Here is a 13,275-nt window from a genome sequence, read left to right as displayed (position 1 = left end):
TAAAATGTAGATCCAGAAAAAGGAATAAAAAAAAGACCAAAAAAGACTCATTTTCAAGAAATATTCATATCCGTATCACAGCAAAAAACAGGTATTTTCGATGCTTTTTCTTTTTTTCATATAAAAATTTAGAAAAACCGGTTTAAGACAAAAATGGATCTAAATTTGAAATCCACGTTTTTTTCATATTACTTATGTAAAAAAATCTTAACAAAGTATAAGCATATTTTTTTCGATCCATTCTTTCTGATGTAATAATTTTTCATCGAAGCGCTTGATTATTTTAAAAAAGCTGCATTTATTCTTACATTAAGAAGCAACTTTTGAATATGATTTAATTCTGATTTAAAAAAATTTGCTTTTTTCGACCCTCCCCGATAGTGAGGGCTAGTAACCAAAAAAAAAATAGTCATACCTGTGCTTTCCTTAGTTTTTCTTCGAGAGAAGCAAAGGCTAGCTGCAAAGCTTGATGTTCGTCCTTAATCGTTTGATTGACATTTTCTAGCTCCTTCTCCCTCATTATGCACTTAGAAATATCGGCACGTAATGTATTGTTAAGTTCCATACATTCTTCGAGGCTACACGATGATAAAAAGAAATAATGCATTATTTTTAATATACCTTGTATAAGTGCAGAATTAATTACAATACATTCATTTTGTTCTCTTCGCGATTAATTATAAACGTTTTATTTTAATCACAGAACAGCGAATAACAATAATTAATTAAATATTGATTACCGAAGGATACAGATAAAAGCTTTACTAATAAAGCTGAAATTAATCTGGCTTATAAACAATTTCAATACTGTAATGCAAAATTTTCCTATCAAGCCATAATTAAAATTTTTAATTATCTCATTTAGAATTTATTCTTGATTCCGTCAACGCGAAAATATTGTACAATTTTATGCAGTTAAATTATTTAAATTCATGATGCCAAATTTTCAATATAAATTGATTCGTATTTATAATATTTATGTTACAAATTGTCTAATTACGAAGGATTGTAATTTGCTGTTATCAAATTCGGTACTTATTTAATTACAAAACGTTCAATTCCAATCTTTTAATTGGAAACTGAGTAATTATAAAACTAAAAATCGTTCTACTATTAAGGCCTTTATTTAGAAATTGCACAACATATTCCAGGCAACTGGTAGTATTTTACCATGTTGACAACGTAAAGCGCGTTTTTTCTTATTATATTTTATTGAGTAGTCATAATGTAAATTCCAAATTTTCTTAGAATGAATATTACTCGTCCCGGAAATATTTTTAAGAAATGGTCAAAAATACTTATTTACATTGATTGGCCCTTCTCATTGGATTTCAGAGAAAAAAAGTTCTAAATATTAATTCAAGCAGACATAATTTCCTGTATTTCTAAAATAACGATAATCTAACTCGAACATGTCATGAATTATGTCCTCCCAAAATTGACAATTTTTTATAAATTAGTCAGGGGAAATTACTCGTGTCATCTTTTCGAAATAACTTTTTTTTAAGAAATAACGTTAATGACACAAAAGACAGCTTTTTAATTTTGCGCTAAAAATGTATTGTTTAACCAATTTTTAAAAACTATGATTGTTCTATATAATATTACTAAAAAACAAACCCTTTTCTAGGTCTCGTTATTCGTACCGAAATAATCCGGCCATTCGTACCAAAATTTCGGTATACATCTTATGAAATCTAAGTACCAAAAATCTATTTGTTGACAGCGAATAAGGGAAAAACGATAAAATAATAGTTTTTAAATTGTTTAAACTTTATTATTAACAATTAATAAATCAATTTAAAATGTATGATATTGAAATGAATAACAAAATTTGGTTACCTTGCTCATTTCATTAATATTATAAATAATAAAAATTACTCAACAAATATTAAGAATGAGCGATGTCTTGGAAATTTTGGTAAAAACTTATAGCTTCCATAACGTTTTTTTTCAATATAAATAATGAATAAAAAAATGTAAAATCGATTAATTTATGATTTTGCTTTCATTCACTGTCTACAACAGACATTTTAACGGTAAGTTTCACAAAGACAATAAATAAAATGTGCACAAAATTTATAAAGTATGTAATTTAAGCAAATATGAAACAATTAATTTTTCAAGGCTAAATTTAGAAAAAGTTAATTTCTAAAGAATTACTCGTGCATATATATTTGCAGCCAAAATCTCTAAATACGTTCGCAGGTACATGTTTCAGTGCAGACAAATTTTTCCGAATAAAAAAGTTGAACGTTCCATGTTGATAATTTGTGACCTATGGGAGTTACATCATTGTTTTTTTTTAGAATTGCTGTAAATTACGTCTACTTTAATGAGTATTTATAACATTTTCTTGTAAAATTAACAAGTTTCCATTTAAAGTACAGATACAAAATCCAGAATTTGTTTTTTCAGCAACTTGAGAAAAAATCAGGTTACTTTGGAGAATTATAAGTCGGCACCTATTGAAGATAGAAATTTATTTTTTTCTCAACATTTTATCTGTATTAACTTTGTTTTAGGACATTTTTGTTTTATATTGGGAATATTTTTTGGAAACAAATGGGTTTAGATAGAATTTACATCTAATAAGTTGAAAAAACATATTTTTGTACAGAAATACTTTTCTTAACAAAAAAATTTTAAAAACCATCATTTTCCATTTATTGTGATTTTCAAAAGATCATAAACTTAAATGGACATATTTTAAAGCAAAAATGAACTCAAAGTAAATTTTCATCAATTTATATATGGAGTATTTGCTATTTAAAAACTGATCTAAAAGGTAGGATAGAATTCTTATTTAAATTACAATCGCAGGGTAGTCATCGCTTTTTAAATAATTAGTTAAATTGTCATCTTTTTCAATTATATATGTGATTCATTTTAGAATACGTATTTACAAAATCTTCCACTTTAACAAATTTGTAATTTTTGATTTTAATTGTTAAGTGTACATTTTATTTTAAATAATTTTAAAATGCAATTTTAAAGACTTAAGCAAATGTAAATGCCCGGTTGCAACTTTATAAGCTATTTTCAATAAAAAAATAACATCAAAATAATATATTCATAATCAAAAGCTTTTATTAAATTTCACGTATTATTATAGTCTAAGATATTAAATTTTTAAACCATTCAATTAGGAATTTTTTAATTAAGAAAAATAAGAATTAATTAATATTTAGAAATATCTGACTGTTTATTTAAAATCAATAATTAAAGTAGATATTGAAAACTAAATTTTGAACATTACATTTTAATTGCTCTATTTTAAAAATTTTTAATTTGTAAGTAAAATTGTTGAATTTTGGTGTAAATAGCCCACGGCCTGATTTAAAACAAAATCTACATTTTGGCAGATTTCGAACAAAAAATTTAAACGCTTTTTAAGAATTTTAAATGACTTCAAAAGATAAAAAAAACATTTCCTATGTCAATTGACAATGATTTTTATTTTGAAAAGATAATTTTGAGTGACTATTTAAAAAGATTTAGAAATATTTACGAAATTATCAAATAAATGCTGACGATTTTAAGGAAATTTATTTAATTTGCCAGAATTAAAAAATATATATAGAAAAAATTGGATTAATTTTAAGGGATGTTTAAAAGTTCGAAAATAATTTCAAAAATGATTAAAAATTTGAAGAAAAAAAAGAAAACAACATGCAGATGCTCCAATATTTTCAAGTAAAATTTGGAAGCATTTTAGGGATTTTTTAACCATTTGAAATAAAAATAATTTAACTTTTGATTTAAGAAGTGTTCAGAATATAAAAAAATGTAATCGTTTAATTTTTTATGTTTCTGGCTTAAAATTGCTTTGAATGGTATAATTTTTACAATTTTTAAATGCATTGATTGATTCTTCAATTTAGACTTTCGAGCATTGGAAATAATAAAGTGGATTTATATTTTTAGAACTGAATCTGAATCTTTGAACTCCAGAATATATAAAAGTTAAAAAATTTATTTTTCAGTTTAAGTGCATTTAATTCAAAATTCTTCAGTTCAAAATTGTTAGTAGCTTCCATTTTACACATGTTAATTATTGAGCATTTGAATCAGATTTTAATAAAAAATTATTGAATTAAAAAACTTTTAAACTTCAATTTTAAAAGTTTGAAATTCAAGAGTCCCACTTTGAGTGCTTTTATTTACAGTTCAGTTTTTATTTATTCAAATGGAAAAATTGTTAGCTTTAGAGTTCAATTTTTTAAATTTCATTGACCATGAAAAATGTTTGCGAACCGAGAAAAAACCGGGAATTTTTTTCTTGGATTAAAACGGCCACCCTACATCGTCTATTATTCGTATTCAATCATTGTTTTATACTTGACAAAAATATCGTAAAAACACTTTTATGCACAAATTAATGTACATCTTTAAAATGGTACCTACTCTTTCTAGTTCCAGTTTTTGGCACCAGGTGGCGAAATGGTAGACCACCATTGCCAATAATAAGAATATATATGGAAATTTGCATGAATACCAGTAAGTAAACCGTTCCATAAAAAAATAGGCTTTGCCTAGATAAAACGAGTTTCTTATGCAACCTACAGTCTTTACATTTTCATATAACACGAGTAGAAGTAATTTTAATATGAAATAATGGATGAAGATTTTATTTTATAAACAACTGAAACGTTACCATTTTTATCATTTACTAAGCCTTATTAAAATCGCAGGGTTTAATTTTTAAAATTAAAACTTACCTCACAAGGCTAATTTTTGATTAGCTTTTTCGGAGTTCAGAACTAGTTTTAATATTTCGGCATCAAAAATTAAAAAAGGGTTCAAACTCTATGGTCATATAAAAAATAAACCTTATGAGCTAACTTTCATTTTAAACTATTCAACACTGCGATTTTAATAACGTTTATAAAGTGTTGAAAAATTATTATATTTTAGTTTCCTTTTAATACAATTTTCGTCCCTTATTTCTGGTGTCATTCAATTCCATTTTAAATGACAGGATTGATGTTTTTCTCAATTCTACAATGCAAACAAATGCATTATTTTTATGTACCCTTAAAATTTGAAAATCAAATTTCAAAAATAAAACAAAATTAATTTAACAAATTAATGTGACAAATAAGTTCCGAAAAAATAGATAATTATTTATAGTGAAGGTTAAACATTTTTAGAAATTAGGCGACTACCTACTTCGTAGAAATAAAGTGGAATCTTTCTCTTTACAATTTTGATCAATTCAGTTTCTAAACTCATAATTTAAATTATTTTGGTATCTTATAGTGATACAAAACAAAATATTTGTAATAAATGTATTCCCGTACCTGGCTACTTTTGATTGAAGTTCCTTCTGAAAAAATTGCAATTTGTTATTGAGATCTACAATTTGTTGTGTGTGTTCTCCTCGTCTCCTATGCAAAGTTGCCAATTCTTCTGCTTGTGCTAGGAGCCTTGCTTCGATATTAGAACCTGCACCCGGACTTCCTACTGCGATCTCACGATACAGTTTTTCATTTGTTATCGAGAGCTGAATATTTTCTCCTCTTAAAGTGTTTGCACTTTCAAAGAGTCGATTATCTGCACAATAGAACCAGTTAAAAATTATACTTTTTGAAATATGAATTGCTTTTAAGTGAAGAACTATAATAAACATCGGTATCCAGAAATTCACCAAATCATACTTATGATATTAAAAGGCAAAATATAAACATGTATGAGGAAATAAAATATTCTTAACGAAAAAATGTGACTTTAGTTCAATATATTGTACTGTAATTATAATTTAATAAACAATAAGCAAGAAATATTTAGGGAAGTAACTTGAAATATTAATAAATATGAAAATAATTTAAAGATGCGCATAAAAGAACTGCAAAATGTAATATCTTTATTATTCAATTAACTTAAATGTTTTATCGACTCATATTACAGTTCTTGAATAAACTAATGTTTTATTAATTTATTGAATTGTATTTCAATTCACCATAATACATATATGAACATAACCTCTACCATCATTTAGCTTGAATCTTCCTAATTGTTGACAAATATATTTAAAAACTAGATAAGCTGAAGAAACTGACAACTTACGCAAACTTATAAGATCATGAAAACAGTAAGTTTGAGATCTGTTTCTCTCCCGTAACTGAGAAATAATATCTTTCTTCCACCTCATATCTTCCCCAGAGTGATGCTGCACACCTGTTTCACCACTTGCCATGTTAACGTATTACGTTAATTATCAATGTATTCACAATCTTTGTAAAGAATTATTAAATCACGTATAACTTCAACCGAACACTTAAAAACGACTCTTAAAAAACACGTAATGCTTATAAATATAGAATAAGCCAAACGAAAAAACCGACCGATGCTCGTGCCAGAAATAGGTTAGACTTCATCAATTTGAAAGAACAGATATTTGACACAATCTTTAGATTTATATAGTTTTCCCGACATTTGCATAACATTCCGAATTGACATTCAAAGTTTGTATTTACGATTCTAGGAATTCTAACCTATACGAGCCAAAACACGGCGCAGGCACAGAGCTACTACTCTGAACGTGTGGACTGTCGTATCGTTTCGGAATCGAAAATCGAGAGTTTCCAAGAGCGAGATAATCCCCCCCTTTAATTTTTACAAAAAGAACACTTCCAAAAAACGCAGATTACCCTAGACAATTTTCACAAAAAAGAATACTACACTACGTTGTAAAAATGCAGACCGTATACTAGCGACATGTCAAGTAACAAGTGTCAACACCGAATTTCAATTTCACCTTTGTCAGTGCAACGTTCAGTATATGTTCCACAGCGAACTAGTGGTATGTTCACGTTGTTCGGTCGTCAGTAACGGGTCATTTTTCCAGGAACCCAGTAAATGTTTATTTAATATTTTCATTCTTTTCATCATGAATATTACTTTTAAGAGAGAATTTTACACACAGACCTTTTAAAATTAAAGGTCAAAGCATCGACAACAGTAATTTGGTGATAGTGTCTTCTTTTTTGCGCATTCTTTAAAAAAAATTGTTATAAACAGATGCCCGAATGATGCATCTGTTTATTGAAGTTGTTTTTAAAAATATATAAAATTTATCAACCAATTATGAATTTTGCTGAAATCATCATGAAGTTCCCCATTAAAAACACTGACATAGAAAAAAACGGATTTTACCGTACACAGATGCCCGAATAATTCATTTGTTTGTCAAATTTTTTCGTAAAAATAATAAAAATTTTTAACTCATCATGAGTGTTGCCTAATTTATTATAAAGGTCTAAATTAAAAGTCTGACATTGAAACAAAACCAAAACTTTTCTGTTGACAGATGCCCCAATAATTCATTTGTTTATTAAATTTGTTTAAACAAATCACAAAATTGATCAAAAAATGATCAATTTTGCTGAAGTTTTCATAAATTCCTAATTTAAAAAGTTGACCTATAAAAAACTAATTTTTCTGTCGTACGTTATTTTGAACAAAAAGTCATTTTTTCCCCATTCTGCGAAATAGTTGAAGGAAAAAATGGAATTTTTCATTTTATTTATGCGGTCAAAATTTGAATTTTCGATCATTCAAGAAGATTAAAAAGTTTGTTATGATAATCTTGTGGAGCATTCAAAAAGAAACATTTTTCTTCTTTTGGCTGTTTTTCATATCGTATTTTATTTGGCTTAAAATGTTCATTTCGTGTGTTTTTTGAAATTTTGTAAATACTATATCTAGTAAATTTTGCTTTTATCAAAAAAATTAATTAGTATAAATTGTTTGCCTTTCCGAATACTATGAATATCCGTAGAGATCATTTTTTAATTTTGAAAAAAAGTGGTCTCAAAAATATTAAAAATGCTCACTTTATTAATTTTGATCCAAAAGAGCTGGCTAACGAACTTGATCTTTATTTTAATTATTATTATGGTAAAACTATAGAATCGCGGCTTCTCCCGTATGATCCTTTAACATAAAGAAATATCACAAACTTGTTATTATTTGATGAATTCTAAATTAAAATGGTGGCGGAAGAGCATTTTCGAGGATTTCTTAAATTTAATCTTTAAAAAAACTGACAGCAATGTTAGTTACGTACCTGACTCTAACCCAATCAAAAATCCATTCATAACAACAAATTCTCAATTTTGTACACTCAATAATTCATAATTTCATTATTATATCATACTTAACGCAGAAAGGGGGAAGCTGGAAAAGGGGAAAGGATGTGCATAATGTCTATATTTTCTGGCATAAACCACCCCTCTTCCCTTTTCCAGCTCTTTTTTCCCTTCCAGGTTGATACTAGAAAAGATAAACAGAAGATAAAAAAGGAAAGGCGGCATAGGCTGTGTCTGTACGTCCGCATACAACCCACACGCTTTTCCCTTTTCCAGTTCTCCCTTCCCCTTTCCAGATTCGTACGTTTAGACTCGATCGCATTATTATAAATGTGCATGAACATACAATATTGTCCAAACGTATAGATACAGAAAAAAAAATTTTTCTCATAACCTAGACATTATAATTAGTTCCTGTCATTTTATAGTGAATTACTTTTCACATGTCTTTAATATGTTTGAGGTTATGCTTTTTGTTTCTCAAGAAAATGTTTTTTTTTTATTTGCCTATTAAGGGCATGTGATACTTAAAAAATTGTCGAATTTACCAGTTTTAGGTTCCCCCGGCTTTTTTTCTAGAATAATAAATATTTTGTCTTAAAAATTTGGGAAATGATAGCGAACATGCTGACGGACGTCCCCACACACTTTTTTTGTAGGTTAATTAAAAAAGTTTTAATTTAGCAAAATGTGATTAATTTGCATAGCGCTTAGGAGATAGTATCGATTTTTTCAGGCTTTTTTCCTAGGATAAGAAATATTTTGCCTTCAAAATCTGGGAAATGATAGCGAACATGCTAGCGGACGTTCCCACACACTTTTTTTTGTTTTTTTTTTTTTATCAAAAAATGTTTGATATTGCTAACAACGTTTAAAAATTTTCATTTTTGTGGAAAAAAGCCGGGGAAACTGTAAGTATCACATGCCCTTAACGAACACTGTTAGACTCACATGTATTTTACAGAAGTTTAGTGTATACAAGGTTAATCAGGATTAATTTTTGTGATCAAAGTATATTGATTTCTGTCAGGTATGCAAGATGCATTTTAGCTTCTTTTTTTGTAAAGAAAATCATAATGTGGTTTAAAAATTCCCCTGTTAGATTGATCCAGAATTCTCGTGTTATTTATTTGAGTAACACGTTCGTTCCGCAACACTGATCCGACCCAGGTTGCTGATCAATCTCTCTAGCAATCACCCCTAGCGAAGAACCTCACGAAGCCGTTACGTAAGGTTCCCCACTTGGGTCCATTAGTGGTCAAGGTCTTTTGTTTCAGACGTCATTCAATCTACTGACACTCTTTTTATTAACTATTTGCCACCATACTTTCCTGTCCTGGCATACTTCTCTAGCTTCTTTTATGTCCATGCATTTTTTCATGCAGGCTCTCGTATTTCTGTGGCTTGTTACCTATGTCTCTTCTAACTAGGGTCTCATTCACACATTCTAACCATTCTTTCTGCGGTCTGCCTCTAGTCATGCTGCCATTTACTTTACCTTAATACATTTGTTTTGTTAGTCGTTCATTTTCCGTTCTCTCAACATGCCCGAACCATCTTAACCGATTTCTTTACCATATGCGTCTACTAGCGTCTCCTCTGCCCCATATTCTTTGTGAATTATCTCGTTACTCACTTTGGCCATCAAAGTTTTTCCGCATATTATGTGCAAGAATCTCATGTTAATTGCGTTAATTTGTATACTCTTATCCTTTTCTTGATAAATTCATGTCTGGCTACCGTATAGTACAGTCGGTATACAAGCATAGAACTATGTATTGCCATTTTAGCTTTATTTGATATATTTTTACTTTTGATAAGGGGCTCGGCTCTACCAATAACCTTCGTTTATGCGTCTATCTAACTCCTTATCTATCTTCCCGCCCCTAGTATATAAGCTAACAAGGTATACGAACTTATCAACTTGTTCAATTCTCTCATCATTTAATTCAATATTGCATAGTGTTTTCTCACTCTTTCCTTCTAACACCATATTTTGTTTTATTTGCGTTAAGTTTGTGGCCAATGCTCTTCATATCTTTATTCAATTTATCCAGTAATATTTGCAAGTTTTCGATTGACTCTGCCATAACAATTTTATCATCTGCGAAGTCTAACCCACGTACCATTACTGTTTCGAGATCCACACCTTCTTCGTCGAAAAGAGCCATTCTTAAACACTTATCTATGCAAAATATAAATAACCATGAAGATATAATGCATTCTTAAGATTGTATATAATTTCTTTCATTTTGTACGGTTTAAACCATTTTTTTCATAAAATATCGCAAAATAAGGGTATATTTTATAAATATGTACTTTGGACTATTTAGTGGACTTGGAAAGCATATGTTTTTATTTAAATTGTTGTTTGAACAAATTATTTTTGATTAAATTCATCTTTTTTATGAAAAAAGCTATAAAATCGTACTTTCTTGTTAGTTCTTTTACAAAAGTACAAAATTTTATCCTGAATCTTACTCTTTCCAATTTACTTAGTATGTTTAAGGAAGTGCCCTCGGTACGTAGCAAGACATTTGAGAGAACACTTCGATTTGTTATTGACTCACACGGTCACAGCCATAAGTTCGGCAACGTCGCGTAGGAGCACGCGTGTTATTCGAAATTCGCGCATAATCTAGAGCAGCGATTCCCAAACTGCTACCCTGGGTAGGGTGGCTACCCGGCGGTAGGGGGATTCCACCCCGAGCCGGGTAGATCGGTAGGCTCCAAGGCAGGGTCCCCGCTGTGAGCATGGGACTATTTTTTTTGACCTAGCATGAATGCCTTTCATTGTTCTGAGATTGAGTCCTGTTACAATAACTGAAGTTATGTAGGTATGATACAATTCAATTTAAATGAACTGAATCAATTTCGTGATATAATTTTAGAAATATGGAAAAAAGTTCATAGAAATCGATTAATATTTTCACTGAAATTACCCAAGAAAATATGTTACTGGACTGATTTGCAGCGTATCAAAAGTGCAATAACTTTTGAAGTTATCAACCAATTTCTTTCTATATTTTTCTAATGTTCTCGTCATATTCCAGAAAATCTAACGCTGCCTATTAACATTCGTTAATTAATATTTAACCAAATTTTCCATTTTTCCTAATCGGCTCTAATTTTCTTATAATGGGAGGGTCGAGCGCGACAAGCCAGAACATGCCCGCATCACAAGCTGTCAAGTGTCTCCCCTTGGGTTTAAGTATTATGAAAAAAATATGAGGGTGGCGGCCCTACCGCCCCCCAGAAAGAGTGAAAAAAGTTTGGTAATCGCTTGTCTAAAGCACGTATGTGGAACGGATGCGACATTGCCATACCTTAAGTTCACTGAAGTCAGTCATACATTTACGGTATAAATAATTCTTTCTTTATTCTTATAGGCTCTGAATGATACTTTTCGAAGAAGACATAGATTTTGGATAACATTATTCTATATATGTCAGAATTGTTTCAGGATTCTTTCATTTTTCATTCTGCTTACATACTACAAAAATTACGTCTCCTAATAAGACCGCATGTTATTCTATATCATTGATTCCTCGATTATGAAGCTCTGAAAGGTTCCCAAATTTTAATCAGAGCTTTAGTGCATTTTAATGCAACTGTCATCCAAGTATCAAACGTTTCTCATTTGTAATTCTATTATTGAGGGTACACCCTCAAATAAATTTGTTACCTTGTAATATCTCCCATACATGGTGTTTTATGAATATTATCGAAAATACTTATAGTTTTTTATATAGGATATATGATTTTTTATAATGAATCAGCGGCGGATCCACAGATACCCTACAGGGGGGCGTACATTGTACTGAAGACCTTACACAACAAATACTGTGAACCTTACATAACGCCTTATACGTATTATTTCGCAAGGTCAGGGGGGGTCGCCCCAATCCCCTCCCCCTTTTGAAGCGCGCCTGTAATGAATAAAAATGGTTTCAAGAATTATAGTTTAGTCAAATTAGCCCCGAAAGGCCATTTTCTAGAACAAATTTTGAGTACGGAGAACTTTGTCTTAAAATGTTTGGATTGACGTCCTTTCAAAGCCCCAAAAAGTTTGCGGTAATATTTTCTCAGCACTTTTGCTTTGATTATTAATTTCGTTTAAGAGATAGGTAAAAAGTGTAAACTCCTTCGTTTTTGGAGAATAAAATAAGTTTTAATATGAGCCCTTAGCAAATATTGTACAATAAATACTTTATGACATATTCATGTGTTAATTAACAATATGCGTTTTTCATGGAAGACAAAGCAGTGATGAATTCTAATTGTTGAGAAAAAGGCGCAAGCGGGTTTTTGCTATCAGATTCGTAAATTGGATAGTTCAAAGAATGAAAAAACATATTTTTTTAGATTTAAGAATCCGAAAATTACACAGGGTTGTGGTAGCACTTTAGTTTTTAAACATTCATATTTTTTTTTAATCCGTAAAATTGAATTTCGCTGAAATATCAAGCAGATTGTGCATCGCACAGTTTTAGCGCTATGAGGCGCTAGGCGCTCAAGATCAGTGAATAAAACGAATTACAACAGATTTTGTTACAAAAGCGATGTCAACATAGAATTCACGGTTCAGATCGTGGTCTGTCATATCTTCGCCTACACCGTTGACTCATATAGCGCGCTTCTCAAAACGATCAAATGCTAAACGCCCAAGAGTCAAGTTCAAATCTTCTATGCTTAGCGTTTGCCCTTTCTGAGAAGCGCGCTATATGAGTCAAGGGTGTTGACGTTGATGTGCGCACTAGTTACTAATGTTACTTTGGATACCATTTCTGTCTTTAAAAAAGTAATTGCTAAGTCGAGTTCAAATCCTGGGCACTTAGCGTTTGATCGTTTCGAGAAGCGCGCAATATAACTCATTGGTTTGACTAAACATATTACTTTGGGTAACATTAATGCCTTTAAAGAAGTGATTAATTAGTCAAGTTAAAATCTTGGGCGCTTAGCGTGTAATCGTTTTGAGAAGCGCGCTATATGAGTCAACGGTGAAGGCGAAAATATGGCAGACCGCGATCTGAACCGTGATTTCTATGTTGACATCGCTTTTGTAACAAAATCTGTTGTAATTCGTTTTATTCACTGATCTTGAGCGCCTGGCGAAGCATAGCGCTAAAACTATCCATTTTTTTGGATTTTTTTACGGATATTTCATCCGGCACTTATAACC

The 13,275-nt window shown here is 30.2% G+C and overlaps 1 protein-coding gene across 1 annotated transcript in view; it reads right to left on the bottom strand.

The window, feature by feature from the left end:
- Positions 1–6,719, bottom strand: part of LOC117172001 (autophagy-related protein 16-1-like) — a 97,953-nt gene extending 91,234 nt beyond the window's left edge. Inside the window, exons 1-3 of the mRNA XM_033359716.1 lie at positions 6,070–6,719; positions 5,304–5,556; positions 416–578 (exon numbers count right to left, since the gene is read on the bottom strand). Coding sequence (XP_033215607.1) covers positions 416–578; positions 5,304–5,556; positions 6,070–6,199 — 546 coding nt within the window. The 5' untranslated portion in view covers positions 6,200–6,719. The remainder of the gene's footprint in view (positions 1–415; positions 579–5,303; positions 5,557–6,069) is intronic.
- Between the last annotated feature and the right edge of the window lie 6,556 nt (positions 6,720–13,275).

This window comes from Belonocnema kinseyi, chromosome 4, assembly GCF_010883055.1.
Source record: "Belonocnema kinseyi isolate 2016_QV_RU_SX_M_011 chromosome 4, B_treatae_v1, whole genome shotgun sequence".
Lineage (NCBI taxonomy): Eukaryota > Metazoa > Arthropoda > Insecta > Hymenoptera > Cynipidae > Belonocnema > Belonocnema kinseyi.
This window is presented reverse-complemented; position numbering and strand designations above follow the sequence as displayed.